The 19,943-nt window shown below is 34.2% G+C and overlaps 1 protein-coding gene across 1 annotated transcript in view; it reads left to right on the top strand.

The window, feature by feature from the left end:
- The window catches only part of LOC107039463 (nuclear receptor subfamily 4 group A member 2), a 58,145-nt gene extending 43,906 nt beyond the window's left edge, over positions 1–14,239 (top strand). Inside the window, exons 2-8 of the mRNA XM_015259078.1 lie at positions 634–845; positions 1,931–2,136; positions 3,414–3,639; positions 5,337–5,656; positions 8,646–8,967; positions 10,330–10,873; positions 13,088–14,239. Of these exons, the coding sequence (XP_015114564.1) occupies positions 634–845; positions 1,931–2,136; positions 3,414–3,639; positions 5,337–5,656; positions 8,646–8,967; positions 10,330–10,873; positions 13,088–13,344 (2,087 nt within the window). The 3' untranslated portion in view covers positions 13,345–14,239. The remainder of the gene's footprint in view (positions 1–633; positions 846–1,930; positions 2,137–3,413; positions 3,640–5,336; positions 5,657–8,645; positions 8,968–10,329; positions 10,874–13,087) is intronic.
- Positions 14,240–19,943: the final 5,704 nt, after the last annotated feature.

Below are 19,943 nucleotides of genomic sequence, written 5' to 3'. Positions count from 1 at the left end.
TGGCAAGAAATTCTCACTTTATCATGAAATGTTCATGTTCAANTAAGTTTTCCTCTGCATAAACTCTCTATTCATTCAATATGAAAGTCTTTGATCCATGATTCACTAAATCGAAGCTTTTAATATTTTTAGTCATTTTCTCATCTTCTGACAAAAAAAACCTATTTCTTGTGGCAAGAAATTCTCACTTTATCATGAAATGTTCATGTTCAAGTCATGAACACTTCACCGAAATTTGACTTTGGCTGACACATTATCCGAAATTTTTGTCCCAAGAAATTTATTCTCAAGAGATGAGATATTTGGTGCAAGAAATTAGTTTTGTGATATTATGACAACATTTTTCTCAGTGTAGACTATATAAAATAACAGTCGAATAATGCAATTTTATTGGCTGAAATTTGGATGGGAAAAATTCTCGCAACAGTGTCTTCAACAGTGTCTTCCAACCTTTTCTCCTTGAATCACTGGATGAATGCATAATTATCATAATGTGACGTATTCGGTCGACAACTTGGCTACAGATTTTATGACAGAGCCTATCCCATTTGCATCGCCTAGATCGATCGATGAGTAGAAGAAAGAAGAGAGAATGTTCATGTGCTTATGGAAATGTTTTTTTTTTAATTGCAGGGCAATTGCACACGCCTACTGGCGACAACGACTGTGAAAAGGGATTCGAGACCCAGATATTGGACTCCAGAGCCTCTGACGAGCATCAGAGGCCAACGGTGTTAGCTTGCCCTGAACGTGGCTCAACAACCACTGCAATCACGACGACCTCCACGACGACCACGGGCACTGCCTTCACGGTCGCATCAAGTATGCTTCTGCTGCAGACACAGGTAATTTTTTTCAATCCTATTGCTGCTAGAAAGAATGAATACTTGAATGGAAATGTTCCGCCTAAAAATTAGGGATGGACATATGAAAATTCGTAAAATGTTTCTAACATCATTTTTTTTTTCTGTGTGCGTTATTGGGGTAATTTCATAATCGATAAAAATTTCATATCTTATGCCGTTTTTCCACTCCACTACTGAAGTCTGGAGAATTCGATAGTAAAGTAATTTAAAAGAAATTTGGAGAAATTTATCAGATTCTTCCCGTGAAGAAATAAAACTAATGCCTTTCAAAAAAGTCTTTTGACTTTCTCTCCTAGAATTAATCGTCTCAGATTAGGAGCATTCGGAGAGTCGATCAAACTATAATCTTTGACGTGAATCGCATCCTAACTATGGAATTATCCAACTAATGAGGAACGATAAGAGGAATCAACAGGATACTTTTTTTTAAAATTTTATGCAGCACAAAGAAAGATGCTTGAGATTTTTTTCCAACTCACTCGTTCCAAAGATATTCTCAAAATAAACTTTACAAAAGTTTTTTAACTTTTCTCCTCCTACCACTTTACTGAAAATTTTTATCAATTTTTCGTGATCAACGATGAGAAGGAATCGTAGAGGGACCTTTTTTATACAGAATTGTATGGGGCCCAAGAAAAGATTCTCAACATATTTCTCTCAAACCCACTCGTTTCAAAGATAATTCCAAAATAAAATTTACGAAATCTCCTTCAATTATCATTTCTCAGTCTTTCGCTAAATTTCATAACTTTGTATTTTTTCCCCGGGAAAATCAATGTAATAATTAATTTTCACTGGACTCATCGTTATAAAATTACACCCCGTAAATTATGTCGATTCCCTCATAAAGTGCTACTAATTTTCGAAAGGAAGAAAGTAACACGAAGAATCAGAAGAAAAATTTGATGGTGACATAACAACAGGTGTAGAGTTTAATGACAGTGAAAATGTGTCTCAAGAGGGCGATGAGCTTAAATGTCAGGGAAAGAATGAATTTTATGACTCCATCTCATCACTCTAATCCCAATTTATGAAGCAACGTTCTGTTTTTATTATCTTTAAAGAGCCCATTCGGATGTAGCAGTTTTGCGGACCTCCTAAGTGCCCCTTACACAGATCCCACGGATGCAGCGAATCTGCCCGAGGAGCTCGACCCCTTCCCCGAGCTACAGCTTGGAAATCCCCAGAACGTTTCCGAAGACGTCCCCATGCATCAGCAGATGCAACATCACAGGCCGTTACCTGGCGATGTCCATACAGACTCACTCAGGTGAATATCATAATCACATCAAACTTATCAATCACCTAACATAAATCAGTAAATTACTAGTGGAGAGTGGGGCAAAATGAAACATGAGGCAAATAAAACTGTCGATAAACGTCTGTTTGACGCAATTCAATTAAAGCAATTTTTTTTATTAAGGTCCGGGTGGATTATCTTTCTCTCTTATCTTTTTGAGAAGTACGATTTTACTTATATCAAGAAACTCACAAAAATATCTTGCACTAAGAAAAAAAGAAACTTTCGTCAAGAAATTTTGTACTTGTCCTAAAGACGAGAACAATTTCTTGATGACAAGAAAGCGATTTCTCAAACCAAGTAAAATTGAATTGATTCATTTAATAGTTTTTAGCCTTAATTCAAAAATATTTTAATGCAAAAAGCCCTTGACTTGATTTGAAAACTCGTTTTCTTGATATGAGCCAATAGCCCTCATCTTTCGGATAAGTATAAAATTTCTTGGCGTTAGATTTATTTTCTTAGTGTGAGATTTTGTGCGCTTGATAATTTTCGAGCCATGAATTTCTTTGTACAAGTAAAGATGTACTTCTCAAAAAACTCTTGTCTTCTCAGTGTGATCTTGGTTGTTTTTTTTATTTTGATAACCTGAAATGGTCTCCAATTGCTATTAACGCTGGAGTCTCTAAATCTACGATTGTACAATCATAAAAACGTTGAAAAAAAGCTGAACATTTTCAAAGAGCCTTTTTGAATAATATTGGGGAATAAAGCCAATAGGAGGGAAATTGCAAATTAATATAGTCAGGCTAAAATTTCTTTTCCATCTGAACAATTGTATTTCCATTGTTTTCATTGAGAAATCAACATTTCGACAATGGAAACCACGGAAACCTGCGGCCTGAAATTAAGTTTCTGAAGGAAAAGAAGATTTAGTTGGACTATAATTTGATGTATCTAATGGCTGTTAGATCGTTAGTTACCATGATAAATTATCCATTCAATATTTCCTCTTTATCGAACTTATTTCTTAATCTTTATTAAAAACGCTCTTTGGCAATGTTCAGTTTTTTAAAACTCTTTTTAATTGTACAATCATAATTTTTAGGGACTTCTGCGTGATGTAAAATCCAATGGAAATTGTGATATGTTATACATTATGAAGATGGAAAAACAATTGAGATAACGTTCGAAAGATAATCCACCCGGGCCTTAAATTGCAAATAAATGAAATGAAAAATGAAGAGAGATTCGATGGTATATTATTTTTGGAGTAGATTATGATCAATTTCTTGATTATTCTACAGTCCTACCCCCTTGCCGAGCTTTCAAGAGACCTACACAGTTCATCAGCGTTATACTCGTCAAGAACTACAGAGTCTTGGTATAAAAATGGACGACGAGTGTTTCGATGCACTGCAGTACGCCTGCAACGATCCAACCTACACCGGTGAATTCTCCACGACTGTACCATATCACCACCCCCAACAGCATCATTACCACCATCATCAACGTCACGAGCATCATCATAACGTAAATAATGAGAATATTTATGTAGCCAAGTGGTGATGACTGGATGAAGAGTCAAACAAAATTCGAAGCAAAATTTTCCACTTGAAAAGTCTTCACTTCTTTCGTTATATCCACTATACAGAGGAAAAAATGTAGGTTCGCGTAAAAAGTCTCTGAATTTCAGAATTCTATTGTATTTTCTGAAATCTTGCGAACAAAAAATCCGGGAAAGAATTGAAGTTTCCCTTAAAAATCAACGAAAAAAGGACAAATTCTCAGTCATTTCCACTTGAATTTAGTATAATTGTACGTCAATTAAGGCACATTTTTTTGCTTATTTTAAGAAAATCTCAGTTTTAGAATTGATAAGTTCTGGGTTCTCAAGTTAAGAACATTCTCGTTTCTGAATTGAATATTTTTTTTTTTTCAAGTAATCTGCTCATGGTTATAAATCCTTTCTTATTCAAAGCATTTTAGTTAGGGATGTAACGGACAAAACTGACCGGTCAATTTACTGTGTTACTTCGAAATTCGGTCCCCACAACGCTCCAAATTTTAGTAAGAGATAGCCTGCTTTGGGCACCATATGGTTGAGAGAGTTCTTTAATTACTTTAAAAGAAAAAAAATTTACGAAATCATTTTGCCAATGAAAAATTTTATACGACTTTTTACTATAATTGAACTTTGTAGATTCTATGATAATAATAAATAAAAAAGTTCTACGAAATTTTCTAATTTTTTGGAAATTCCATACTAAGGTAATATTCACTAAATTTTCGATTTCCGTTTCGACGTTATTAATAATTTTAATTCAAATTTCTCAAAAAATTAATAAAAACAATTAAAAAAGAAAAGACCGAGCACAAAAGGTAGGGCCAGGTTACATTTAGATGGACGATTTTTAAGCATAAATGACAACGAGCAAAATTACTGACGATTGGGTAACTTGACCGGTCAGTTTGCATCCCGAGGTATGCGTTAAGTCAGAAATGGACAGAAAACGGTAAATTCACAACTGACTTGACGCATGTAAAAAATTACTGTTATTTTGCATCCCTAGTCCGAGTAACCCAATATGGTCGCCATACCAATCAAGAAGCTTTTAATTTAATTGTTTGCAATTATCTGCCCGCAAACTTATGTTTTTAAATGTCGCAAGAAAAATCTAAAGAGTATAATGAACAAAGTCATATACGGTTATGCGTACGAGAAAACGCTTCAAGCCTATGAACTATTGGATTAAGGTGGGAGTAAACCGCTCTTATGAACGCAATGTGTTAAATTTCATTTTTTCAAAAATCATTTTCTCGAAAAAAATGTTCAGAAACTAAAATTGATATTGCGCCTAAAAAATACTCTTAATCTATTCTGTAAACTCTGAAGAGGATTTCCTCCAGAAAAAATTGCCCGAATCGATATCCTTCAGAATGCGAAGGTTCTTAATTCAAGACGTTTCGCATTTGAAAAAAGTCGAATTTTGAAATTTAGGGATTTTTGTTCCGAAATCAATCAACCAGTTTCTCATTCTCAGTACAATACCCTCTCGAACCACGAGTTTCTCAGACTCAGTAACTTTGTACTCAAACCGAGAAACTTTTTTTTTCCGCGTAGCTTCGTCGATATACTAAAGATAATAGATTAATTAGTTCCGGACGCTTTGGATTACTAGGTAATAACGACTTGCTATGATAATGAGGATGATTTGTTTCCAAAATAGATACCAACAACGCTGACGCCCCCGCCAGCCTCAGCTAATCTACCCGGTTCACCACCCCCAGCTTCTTCACCACCACAACCACCTCCTCCACCGCCACCACCACCACCTGGCTATTTCTCGACAATATCGACGTCCAATCCTGCTGTTACGTTACCACAGAGCACGGTACTTCATCAACGGGACATGTACTCGAGTGTACCAATGGCAACTGCCTATGGGCAGCCACCAAGTCTCGTGGGTCCACAATCTGCTCCAAGTCTCGGGAGTAACAATGTCATACGGTCACGGGCACCAATGCTGCAGAGATCTGATTCTACTAGGTATGAACAATATAATTTTTGCGAAATTTGTCAGAAAGTAAATTTTGTTAATTTACTTTCTGTATTATCCCCGGACTATCGGGGTTATTCAATCAACTTTAGATGTTTTTATTCTACTTTAGATTGAATAAACAGCCCTGAAGAAGAATGCTTATAGCATTCGAAATGTAGACGACAAATTGTAGATTTTTTGTGTTAAATTTCTTTGTTCTTTTAAAATCGTTATACAGTCGAGCACTAAAGTTCGTGAACAGCTTGAACTTGCATTCTATGTATTCTGTTTACGAACTTTAGTGCTCGACTGTACGTTGACTGTATATTGGCTGGAAGGAGTTTTTTTTAAAGAATTAATGATAAAAACGGTTGGATAAATAATGGAAAATTAGAAAGTGTTTTATTTAAACATACGAAAGTTTTGAAATTGTGCGTAAAATTCCACTTTACGCACAAGTGATGAATAGTATATTCCCCGTCGAGTCGGCACGCCGAACCGAAGGCGAGGCGTGCCAATCACACGAGTCGAAAACCCCTGTGGTACTAGGCGCGAACGATATTTTTCCATAGTGACTTTCACTTTTGCCAGTTCGGGGAAGGGCAATACCAATGCCCGGACTGGAAAAGGTGAAGGTCAGTACGGAAAAACACTTTTTATGCACTCATATCGAAATATACAATTTGTTCGAATTTCCTACTCAAGATTTTTTAATCTTAACAATTTTCAACTCGTGGTTTTCAAGACTTATTCGAGACATGCTTTTTCCTCGCTCAGTGCTCGTTATTCACTTTGCTATTACAAATGAACTTCAACGCGGAGGAAAAAACCTCAAATAGTAGACGGTTTGAAGAATAAAAAAATTGCTCGGAAAAGATCTGTTGTAAAATTACTCAATATTGAGAATTAGGTATTCAAAGGGATATTTAGGATTGAGTTAAACAGTTACGTTTCAACACTTGATAACTGTGTTAAACAGCTGTAATTCAACGGGACGGAAGAAGCCACTCCTATAAAATTTAGATATTTTTTTTCACGTCCTAATCTTGGGGAAATATGTTGAAGGTTTTTATTGTTTTACTGCGCACGACTTTTCTGTGAAAGAACTAAAGAATTTCTTCAGACTGGATACACTAGTGCAATTTTTATACATTAGTTTCCGAAATCTGTGAAAATGCTTTCAAATATTTCGTCACGAGAGGAAATAAGTTTCTAATGGTATGAGAAATTGTATATTCACGAGGTGAAAATAAAAATATTCTACACTGTCGAAAGAGAATTTCCGGTATTTTATGGTATCAATGTCTCAGTGAGCGATATCAAACGAGGTGAATGAAGAACATTCATTTATTTCCAAAAAAGGCTCCTGATAATTCAGGGAGTCGGTAAATTTTTCAACTTTTATAAAAATAACCATGTTAAATCCTTCAAAAAACTGAAGTCTTCTTGCAATTCTGTGAAATTACTGGAAAGCTCCATTGATTTTCTGAAAAAAGGAACACTCTGAATTTTTTAACATGGATCTGTTCTTTTCTGGAAAAATCAATATTCACCTGAAATTTGTGTCGCGGTAAAAGAAAATGAATTTCGATTTTTTCTCCAATTTCTTTGTGTCAAATTAAAAGTATATTTTTTTTCTATGTAATTGCCACACTATTAAAAATTTTCCTCGTTATTTTCCGTGCCAAATTCTGGAAGTTTTTATCGTGTTCAAGTTCCACTAAAATTTCAGGAAATCTTGTCATTGAAAAATAATATATTCCATTTCAAACGATCTGGAAATCAATAAAATACTTGATTTTTCAGTTCAATTATTCTGTGAAAATTCCGGGAAAAATTGAAAATTAATGGCATTTTGTTTCGGAATATTCATGTTCCACTGAAAACTCATAAATTTCCGTGAATTCTGCTTAAAATTTGGAATTTCATAACCATTTTTTTCCTAAATTCGATTCAATGTCACTCTTATGAGATTTACTAAAATATCTTCCGTAAAATTTCAAAAAATTTCTAACAGTGCAGCTATTTTCAAATTAAGGCCCGGGTGTACTATCTTTTGAACGTTATCTCGATGGTTTTTCATCTTTCGTCATCTGAAATTGTCAATTGAGTCCTGCATCATGCAGAAGTTTTGAAAAATTATGAATGAATAATAAAAAAAAAGTAGAAAAAATTCTTAATTTTTTCAAAGAGCATTTTTAATTTATATTCAGAATAAGTTGAATAACAAGAAATTGAAAAATGTATCTGATTTAGGGTGACAAATGGCAGCCTGTCACCCAATATCATGCAGGGGGAAGACTGATTTCGTAAATCTTTTCCCACATTACACAGAGACATTTATTACGGAAAAGGCTCTTTGAAAAAAATTGTAATATTTTGGAAAAATTTTTAATCACACTTTTATCACAAAAATGGCAGATGACTACATACCACTGTTTTGAAAATTGAGATACCTAGTTGTCACTTCCCATGAGGAGTTAGTGTTTTGTTATCCACCATGGAAAATGACTGCTAATAGATAATTTGCCACAGCGAATCAGATATTTGTAAGTTCCACTTTTTTCAGCTCATCCTGAATCTCAATTAAAAACGCTCTTTGAAAAAGTTCAGAATTTTTTCTTTTTTTTCCCATCATTCTATTATAATTTTTGGGAATTTCTACATGATGTACCACTCAATTGACAATTTTGGATTACGAAAGGTAAAAGAAATCCAGATAACGTTCGAAAGATAGTACACCCGGACCTTAACTCTCGAAATCATGCAGCAGTATGTATGAATTGAAATGATTACACCTGAAAAAGAAATCTGAGTTTTTCATTTTCATTGCGTATTTCACATTCATAATAAGCTGAATTAAAGGCTCCGGAATTGCACTTCTAAAAAATAAATCTCGATAATCCGAATTTCCCCAATAAACTCCCATCAATGAAAACGCTTCAACGAACTTTCGAAGTTCTAGAGATTCAATTTCGATTTTCGTTGTTCGAGTAGCAGTGGCAGCAATCAGGAATCTCCGAAGCCTCGAAGGAGCGGCTCGAGTGGAAATCTCACTTCCATACCGTCCCCGGGAGGCACTGATCGCGCTCCGCAAAGTCCCAGTCAACTCTGCGCTGTTTGCGGAGATACCGCTGCCTGTCAACACTACGGTGTGAGGACCTGTGAAGGGTGCAAGGGCTTCTTCAAGAGGACAGTGCAGAAGGGCTCCAAATACGTCTGCCTAGCTGAGAGAGCTTGTCCTGTGGATAAACGACGGCGCAATCGATGCCAATTTTGTCGATTCCAAAAGTGTCTCAAAGTCGGCATGGTTAAAGAGGTAAAATATGAATAATTTCTATTTGAATAAAACAAGAATTGAGTGGAAAAAAAAACAATCTTTTAATTGTTTTTTATTTTTAATCCGAATTCTGGTTTTCAACGAGTAAATTTGATTTTATACTCTTTTCAATATCTTCGGAAGTAGTGGACTTCGATAAAAATGTCAGAACTTGATGATTCAAAACAAGTGGGAAATTGGTTTTCGTTACAAGATAGTCGATATATTTCTATTGGTAAACTAGCAATTTGCTTTCGAAAGGAATTTCTATGAAGATGTATTTTAAATTGAATCACATGAAGTCAAACTTCAACAAAAATGAGAATTTGTTGTGGTTCATTCCTAACGAAAACCTGGGAATTTTTGAAGTAGAAAATCAGATAGTCTTGACGGTCAACCACCCCTTATGAATATTGAAGGTTTTTTTTATTAAAAATGTTAATGATTAAGGATATCCAAGTACTTTGGCTATTTTTTCTCCAGTGAAATGCTTCTACACTTTTGTAGTCGAACATCAGCGCTTTCATTTGAGCCCCATTTGACCCTAAGTTTCCGGACATTTTACGATGATTTTATTATTTAAACTTTGCAGATCTGAATTTGAATCTCGATATTAAACCGTTAGAAAACATTTTAAAAATCTGAAAAAAAATTATAAAATTAACTTATAGAACAAGTTTGTTGAAATCATCTAAAAATTGCAGTTTTTTAAAATTACGAGTAATTTCTTTTATTTTTTATTTTTTAATAATCCCTATATAGCCGATTAGGCTTTTTACATACGAGCATTTTTTCTTTAAAAAAATTGGAAAGAAGCAATGTTTAGAAACAATCAGTTTCCGAAAGTTTAAACACTTTCAATTATTTATTTATAAACAACGATTGTTTAAAAAATAATAATTCTGTGCAAAATCTCATTTGAATGACACTGCATATTCATGATTTTTTTCAAATTTTCCTCTCGAAATTTGATTGACAAATGGTTGGAAATCGTTGAATCTATAGTTTGGCCTGCCCCAAACTGTAAAAGATACTTAGATATCCTCAAGAGTCAAATTATCGTCAGCATCGAACGAGTTACAGCAGAGTTGCCACCGTCAAGACCATTTGACCTCAACTAAAACGAAAAAAAATTACTGAATTGCGCTAATAATCGTATTTTTTGGTGTTCCATTTTACCCGTCTTCTCTCTCTGACAAAAAAACTTGTTCAATTCACTAATAAATTATTTCATTCATTCTCCAAACTAAATCGGTTGATCAAAAAATTGTCCCAAAGTTAAAAAAAAAAAGAAAATTCTTTTATGATTCTCCTCTTTAATTAATTAATAATCAATCTTTACTCGTGATTTTTTATTAATAGGTCGTCCGAACAGATTCGCTAAAAGGTCGTCGAGGTAGACTACCGTCCAAGCCAAAATCCCCCCAAGAATCTCCACCAAGTCCGCCCATATCCCTGATAACTGCCTTAGTCCGAGCGCACGTTGACACAACCCCTGACTTAGCAAATCTGGACTACTCTCAGTACCGCGAGCCCGGGCTCAACGATGTACCCGTCACCGAGGCGGAAAAAATTCAACAATTTTACAATCTCCTGATGACTTCAGTCGATGTGATCCGTAATTTTGCGGATAAAATTCCTGGCTTCACTGATCTGACTAAGGAGGATCAAGAATTACTCTTCCAATCAGCGAGTCTCGAGCTCTTTGTACTGAGGCTGGCTTATCGTACCAGAGCCGATGATGCACGATTAACCTTCTGCAATGGAGTTGTACTGACCCGTGCTCAGTGTCAAAGAAGCTTTGGGGATTGGTTGCACGGAATTCTGGAATTCTGTCAGGCACTTCATACCCTCGATGTGGACATCAGTGCATTTGCCTGTCTCTGTGCTATCACTCTCATAACAGGTAAATCGTTTTTTATTCTTTAATAAATGATGGAATTCGCAAATGGGGAGAAAATCGGTGCACTCAAGGAATCATCATAAATCCAATAATTCATTGTTCATTATAATGATGCGTGTTTCTGATGAATTTTCTATTCTTTCATAAAATCATTAAAAGATTCCCTGACTTTTTCTTCATTGATTCTATAGTTTTTACTCTTATTTATACTTATCATTAATTAGAGGATTATCAAAGTGCTAAAAAAAAGATTTGCAAATCCAAAAAAATTCTTATGCCCTTTCTGTGAATAGAAGATACTCGAATTCTCAAATTAAGATTTTTTAAATTGAGCCTGTTTCTCTATTGGAGTCGCCAAATACCGTTGAGGACGCTGTTTTTCGTCAATATGGTCGCTCTAAGGCGCTCACATACGCGCCTACGCAAACCCAAAATTTGGTTGTTTGTGTGAGTGAGTGCCCGTGCGCCTTAGATCCTAGGTGGCGTTTTCTTATTTAGCGAGCCCAATTACAGTCCATGTTAGCTCTCTGAAATTGGGATTCCCCGTACTATATATTTGAAAAGTTAGGTTACTAGGGGAATCTGACAACTCCTAATGATCGCAATTTTTCACCAAAATAATTCTATTCTATATTTTACCCCGTATTTTCATAAATGTTCCAGATTTTTGTCGCAATTTTTTTATTGAGCTAGAATTTTCCTCGATATTTTGCATGAAAACGCATGTTATTTCGTTTTTCAATTTCTCGTGAACGAGGTTGTCAATCAGTATGAAACTTTCACAATTTTTTTCGAACATCAAATCTACGCAGATTATGTTTCTTTATATTTTTCTTACTAGCTATTGATCACGTGATATAAAATCAGCCCTAACAAAAGCAGATATGGTTTTTCTAGCCATCGAATCCCACAATTTGTAATTTCTCGTCGAAGTATCTAATTCTCCATACCATTCACTATTCTTACAAACAATTCTTTAAAACAATTTTGATTTCTCCAAACATCACACAAAAAATAGAATCAGTGTTCTGAATCGCCACTACATGCCAACTCATTCATTCCCCCCAGGAACTCATAAGTAATAAATCCCATTAAATTTCGACAATTGACTTCCATGAAATGACATGGGATCTTAGTTTCACCCATGTTTTTCTATTTTTTAAAATTTTCTTTATAAGATATCTATTGCTTCTTTTTATCTATGTTACTTCCCCTTTGCAAAGGGACTATGTCCTAAAAGCAATTAATAAGAAAAAATAAATAAAAATAAAGGAGTTTCCTCGGACAGATTTCAAATGTTTCACGGAGACAAAAGTTCAATGAAAAGTACTAGAAAATCATGGCAAATTTTACTATACGAAATTTAATTTTAATCGTGGAGCGTAATTGTAGTTCAATAAAAAATACCTTTTGTGGAGGATATCCTACTATCCGTTTCAATTTTTTTAAAACGCATCTGTGGATGTAAATAATACCGTTCCTTGTACAGCGAAATTTCCCAAACTTTTTTTCCCAATTTTCTTTTTCGGGCTCCGATGTGAAGGACATGAGGACGCACTTATGTGAATGGTTGCGCAATATTGAGCATTCATATTCATGGAATAATTTTTGATGATTGGTAAATTTTACAGTTTTAACCTAAAAGTAAATGTTCTTAATTCACCAAAGAAAAATTTACTATTTTCTCGTATTTTTTGCTCCGATATGGGGTGAAAAAAAACCTAGAAATAGATTCCGCTCCACGATTACATGACTTGTTTGGTAATTTTTCTCCAACTTTCTTCTCCGTGTTGTTTCGTCCGATCTGTCTCAGGTGGGAATTCATATTTGCTCCTCATATGAAACGCATTCGAACAAATACAAACGTAGCAAATATCTGAAATCTGTCCCAGCCACAGATCCTTCATATTTTTTGGAAGATCCCCGTTCGACAAAGAACATGAGCGAGACAAAGTTCCCATTAAATTCCACTTATTCCACCATTAAATTCAATTCTTCCCTCCTCCCAATTGAACAATCGAACATCCTCTCGCAATTAACTATTGACAGCATCGCCTGTTTCCGTTGGCTCCTCAGCTCTCTCCCCAGAACATCAAATTCATTAATCCACTCGTCCCCATTCTTCCCCTTCACCGGTCGCACATCGTTAAATTTAAAAACCCAGCATCCGGTGGACTAAATAATTACTAAAATCCCCGAATTTATTGTCTTTTGCAGTGAGGCATGGTCTGAAAGAGCCCCACCGTGTTGAGCAGCTGCAGTCGAAAATAATATCATCCCTCCGCGACCACGTGACCTACAATGCCGAGGCCCAGCGAAAGACAAACTATTTATCACGACTCCTCGGTAAATTACCAGAACTCAGAAGTCTATCTATCCAGGGTCATCAGCGAATATTCTACCTGAAAGTTGAGGATCTTGTACCTGCGCCGCCCCTCATCGAGACTATGTTTGTCGGTACTTTGCCATTTTAAAATGGATCCATAATGAATTTAATGTAATTATCACCCGCCATTTTGATTTATTTTCATCCAACCGAGACCTCGAAAGCGTTAGCATTCGCACAGATCTTTCTTTCTTGAATAAAGGACACATTTTCCAAGACATGAAATGTTTTCATTGGAAAGGCGAAGAAATTGGAAGAAATTATTTTTTAATTCTCTTGCCTTTTCAATGACACCATTTGCAATTTTTCCAGTGAAATGTCCTCGAATTAAAAAACTTGTTCTTGAATTAAGAGCGATGTTAAAAATTCTGTAATAATGTTCTCAATTTAAGCAACAGAACTGTTCATCTGACGAAATTCTCCCTAATTCAAGAAAAAAAATTCTCTGAGCACTAATGAATGAAGATGATGAAAAAATCAATATCGTGGGGACTCTTTCAACATATCAGGACAGAACGAAGGGAGTCTAAAGGTTACCTCAAAGATGAATTTCATTTCCCTTTGATGTTTATAAACTACTCACAACGAGGCACGTTTTTATTGCCACTAAATGATTAACAAAATGATAATTATTCGTGAAATTTCGCGAACCCTTCGTACCAGTCCTCATATTTACATATATGTGATTTTAGTATTTTAAGAGAAATAAAATTAAACGACGTCGTACTCGAAAGTGATGTGCACTCCAGGGTTAATGATTATTAGATAGTTTTTAAAGGATAAAAGAAAGAGAATGAATTACTATGATATGATTTAGTCGATTTGAACTATTTTAAAGTAATTGTATAAAGACATACCTTGATAGTAAGAAAATACGTAAATTTTCATTTTTATTATTAGCGACGACGATGCCGTGGCATAAAGTTACCTATTACGTTACGACAAATTAATTTTAATCAAACTAACTTAGAAAATGAAAATGAATAAATAAGTGACATTTCTATTTATACGTAATTTTACGCTATTTTACCATTCAAACACTGTTTATCTATTGCCGCTGTTTTCACTTACTGTCTTCACTCCTCCAATTTACAAATGTTAAAATATTCTTATCTATTTTATGCCCTTCCTCCCCCCCCCCCCTTTATCTGTCGGTCCTAATTTTGCAATTTGCATAATGAAATTANAGACCTCGAAAGCGTTAGCATTCGCACAGATCTTTCTTTCTTGAATAAAGGACACATTTTCCAAGACATGAAATGTTTTCATTGGAAAGGCGAAGAAATTGGAAGAAATTATTTTTTAATTCTCTTGCCTTTTCAATGACACCATTTGCAATTTTTCCAGTGAAATGTCCTCGAATTAAAAAACTTGTTCTTGAATTAAGAGCGATGTTAAAAATTCTGTAATAATGTTCTCAATTTAAGCAACAGAACTGTTCATCTGACGAAATTCTCCCTAATTCAAGAAAAAAAATTCTCTGAGCACTAATGAATGAAGATGATGAAAAAATCAATATCGTGGGGACTCTTTCAACATATCAGGACAGAACGAAGGGAGTCTAAAGGTTACCTCAAAGATGAATTTCATTTCCCTTTGATGTTTATAAACTACTCACAACGAGGCACGTTTTTATTGCCACTAAATGATTAACAAAATGATAATTATTCGTGAAATTTCGCGAACCCTTCGTACCAGTCCTCATATTTACATATATGTGATTTTAGTATTTTAAGAGAAATAAAATTAAACGACGTCGTACTCGAAAGTGATGTGCACTCCAGGGTTAATGATTATTAGATAGTTTTTAAAGGATAAAAGAAAGAGAATGAATTACTATGATATGATTTAGTCGATTTGAACTATTTTAAAGTAATTGTATAAAGACATACCTTGATAGTAAGAAAATACGTAAATTTTCATTTTTATTATTAGCGACGACGATGCCGTGGCATAAAGTTACCTATTACGTTACGACAAATTAATTTTAATCAAACTAACTTAGAAAATGAAAATGAATAAATAAGTGACATTTCTATTTATACGTAATTTTACGCTATTTTACCATTCAAACACTGTTTATCTATTGCCGCTGTTTTCACTTACTGTCTTCACTCCTCCAATTTACAAATGTTAAAATATTCTTATCTATTTTATGCCCTTCCCCCCCCCCCCCCCTTTATCTGTCGGTCCTAATTTTGCAATTTGCATAATGAAATTATTCACTTTTTCAACTACATATTTACAATTTTCGTAAATAATAGTAAAAAGATTAAGAAAATAATTATATCGAGATGTTGAATTCTCTTAATCGTGCCTCCTCCCTAGAAATTACTGTACGATTTAAGATATTTCGAGAGAAAAATTTACATGTTGTGTGTTTCTATTTGTTTCTACTCATTTTTTTGACGTCATTAAACGGTACAAAAGACAGTTGGATGATTATTCAAGCATCGCTCCCTGGATTAATTCCCTTCAAGAGCACAAATGAATTTCTTTATTGATTTATTGTCAATTCCCAAAAAATGCACAAACTGTTTTCACTGTAAAATCTCAAGAATTATGTAAATTAAATACAAATAATTGTTGTATCACTTAGGGTTTCACGAGTCATTTATAAAAGAAGAATAGATAATTATGATTTTTGAAATAATTATTTTGATGGTTGTTTTCGATTTTGAATCACGCTATCCCACCACCTAATCGTACAACGTAGGTAGACGAAGTTTTTTCTTAAAAAATGATATGAAAAATGATGAAAAAAAACATGATAGAGTTGACTTTACACGAATTTGTTACTTGTATTATACTGTATGAGTTACGAAGAGTTTTATGCATTCAATCGCCAATGGCCTCAAAGAGTATATTAAAAAATTGAAAGAAAAAAAAGAGAAAAAAAATCCTCGATTTACATAAAAATCAATTATTATTTTTTAATAGCGATTGGCCAGTACTGAATGAATGTGCGCATTTACCGTGGAAATCGATGAGATTTTAAGAATATGAATGTATTTTTAGAGAAAAGGGAATGGGAGGCAATGCCCCTGAGCACTGAGAAAAAAAAACTTTTGCATAACTATTTAATTGTGAAAAAGGAAGAGATATTAAATTTATTGTGGGACAAATTTCTATTATTTTATTATTGCTATTGTATACCTGACAATTTCGCACACGCGTGAAAGAAGATCCTTCAATAAACACAGTGACGATTCATCCTGTTGCGACCTGATAAGAACATTACTTAATTATCGATTAAAGTTAAATAATGACTAATGTTACCACTTTAATATACGTAACGGTTGAGGAATGAGGAGATTAGATTTTAAAGGAAGATGGAAGTGATGGAATGACATTGGTAGGGAAGTGGTAAAACATAATTATTCAATTATCTCCATGACGAGTGAGTGTCTTAGGAGGAACTGTCAGAAGATTTATTCTATGCGAAATTGACTTGACTTTAGAAAAAGTTTCTTGACATTTTCGATGAAAATCATTCATGCTGAAAATAAATCTATAATAATAAACGAGGATTATTGGATTTCGATCGTCTGTTGCAGAAACTATTCTGAATTTTCATCAGCAATAAATGACTTTCTTTTTATTACTACAATAATCGGTGCTATTGAATCGACTTTTGTGATTGTTTCCAAAATTTTCTAAGATTTTTAAGCAATTAAAAAATTGTAACCATCTGGTACTGTCTTTTTTTATTGACAAAATATTGTTAACAATGAACTGATGCCCCAAACAATTTTGTTTGAAAAAAAAATCGGTAGCTCTAGAATAAAATTCATAAGGTCTCTTAACAATTTTTTTCAAACCCTTTCCCCTTACTGATATTTGCCAAACGATCCCATCCCTGAAAAATACTTTACCACTTCCTTACTGACCCCAGCAAAAAAAATGATAAATCGGTGCCAGTGAGATACGCGAGGACTATAATAATGCGTAATATAAGGTTGTATTAAAAATAAAAATCATGAGGAAAAGAAAATTCAGTGACCTTTTTAAACATGTCTTTATGCGTTACGGAGTTTACGCTACGCGCGATCAACCACGAATCACTGCTGTTAAGAATACATTATATGTTGTATATTATATATAAATTAATATCGAAGTGTAACGATTGACTCTGTTAGGCGCCGGTCCACCGCTTTGTATCATAGTTGACAAAAATTATGAGGTAACAAATTAAAAGAACAATTTTCTGTTCGTTTCTTTCCTGTACGATACTGTATATCACTCGCGAGGAAGATAATATTCCATATAAGAAGAATCGCCTACGTGTGTTTGTGCAGATGCACGAAACCTTTATGGAGATGAATAAAAACAGGAAAAAAATGAGGTGGGGTAAAATGAATTGGAGCATGGAAACCTGAAGATTAATATGGCAATCGTCATGGATATATTTTATAGATGAAAAATTTGAGATAAAAAAATGATATATTTATGAGAAATAATTGATATGTGATATATAGGGGATAAGGCACGCAAAAACGCCCCTTGCAAATGCTTTATAACAAATGCATTCTACAATCGTTTCATTAAATCCGATTCAAAGTGAAATTATGGCTCTATTTATTTGTGTTATTTCCCCAAAAATGAATTTATTTATCGATGAACGGGTGAGTATCTGTATGTGCCTATTTTAAGCAATGAGACGAATGAAATTTCGTAAGAGAATTATTATTATTTTCTTTTCCTCATATTTTATACAGCTTCGTTCCCTTTTCCCCATTTAATCTCTTGTATTCCATTCACCGAAGACCGAGTAAAAACCTCAATTTCATTTAAAAAAATCTAAATACATTTGTATATTTAGAGGTATACCTATACGTAACTATAAATATAACTATACCTATACTATAGCTACAATTAAACCTATACCTAAATTAACCCTTAAGGATATTTATCAAAAATCGCAAGTATTCAAAAAAAATTGATTTTTTTTCAACTGAGAGATGAAGTTATTCCCTTTATCTTGATAAAAAATTCAATCGACCAACCCACGTTTATTATTTACAAATGAAATGGACAAAATGCGCCAAACGCATGCGCTAACAAGTGCTTATATGGGATAGAATCTTTCAAATATTTCCTCTTTTTGCGCGGGTACCCCAAATTTTTTGGTGGTCATTCGATTCAGTATAGTTTTGCACATTACTTTCTATTTTTATTTCTATTTTTAGAGTCTTATAGTAGGTCAATTATAAATTTCAACATAAATCCATAAGAGCCCGTGTATAGGGAAAAATTTGTTTATTTATTTCTGGCGAGACTATTGCGATTAATTTTTTTTAATATGAAAGAAGTTAGTTTCATATGTTCTGCTTTCAACCAGATAAATTCTATAATTTTTCTGGAACATAAAAAAATAAGATTTGCTGAAAATAGCTAAACAGCTTCTCTAGAGTCTCACTCGCTCTACAATGACGTCCTATAAGTTCCGTGTGATTTAGTGGGGATTCCCTCGCATTGCGACCACTTAAGGGACACCCCTACACGGAGAGAAAAAATCAATAAAAATTACCAGAAAAAAGTAAAAATTACGTTTCGAAACGTAATTCATGAGCGAAGTAAAATTCAATAAAAAGGGTGAGTCGGAACTGAAATTGTACGAATTGTCACATAAATTCTATGGTTTGTTTCGTAAAAATTAACTACCCATCTGATGACTCACCGCTGTGGGGACAATAAGTCGTTCCGTAATTTTTCCCCAACGATTGAGAAATTTTACGAAACGTAACGTAGAAATAATTCACCAGCTTCATAAAAATTGTTGAACGTTCAAAAACTTTTGATTTCGGAGATATAATAAGTCGGGAAGTTTCTGTAAGATTTTACTTCTTCGGGAAAAATTCCGTAACAATTCAGTAGTGAAGCGGTAAACCGAGTTGAGTCGATTGTGACTTTTGGTTAATTTTTGATGAATATCTCGGAATCCAAAAGAGATAGCAAAATTTTTTTCACTTCCTTTTTTGTAGGATCAATTAAGAGTTATAAAAAAGGTCATGACAACAATTTTTCTATCTCTTACAGATTCCGAGATATTCATCAAAAACTGGCCAATAATCCAAATCGACTTAACCCGGTTTATCGCTTCGCTACTGAATTTCGTACTTTGTTCGGTGATGAACCTGAGAATTCACTGAACATTTCAGATTTCTTCTCTTCCATTCCTATAAAAATTGCCGGAAAACGATTCTCTATTGCGGATCACGTGAATTGTTCCGTAATTTCTATTGAATATTTCTCTCCGTATAATTTTGCCCTCTCGCAATTATATTTTTACGCAATGGCTCCTGTCTCGTCTCCTCGATAATTTTTACTAAAATATGATAGAAACTGAGACAACCAAGCTACGGTATTTGCAGTTGGTGCGTTATATAATTTGCGAATGAGGTTTTAAATGTTTAGAAGGTTTATAAATAAATGAATGCGTTGAGTCACTTGAACTATCAACTATAATACCCCAAGACCTTCAAAATTATCGAATATTTCCCGAATGTTTTGTTGCATAGCAACGAGAGGGATCACTTTTGCAGATTAAACTGCAAAGCTGATCCCGATCGTTGATATGCAGGAAAACTTGCGGGAAATATCCGATGAATTTTGAAGGTCGAGGGGTATTCGGAGGACAATTTCTTCAATTCTGATTTTGGCCGATCAGGGTGCAGTGTTCGGGGT

This window comes from Diachasma alloeum, unplaced genomic scaffold, assembly GCF_001412515.2.
Source record: "Diachasma alloeum isolate Michigan unplaced genomic scaffold, Dall2.0 Dall_scaffold_00300, whole genome shotgun sequence".
Lineage (NCBI taxonomy): Eukaryota > Metazoa > Arthropoda > Insecta > Hymenoptera > Braconidae > Diachasma > Diachasma alloeum.
This window is presented reverse-complemented; position numbering and strand designations above follow the sequence as displayed.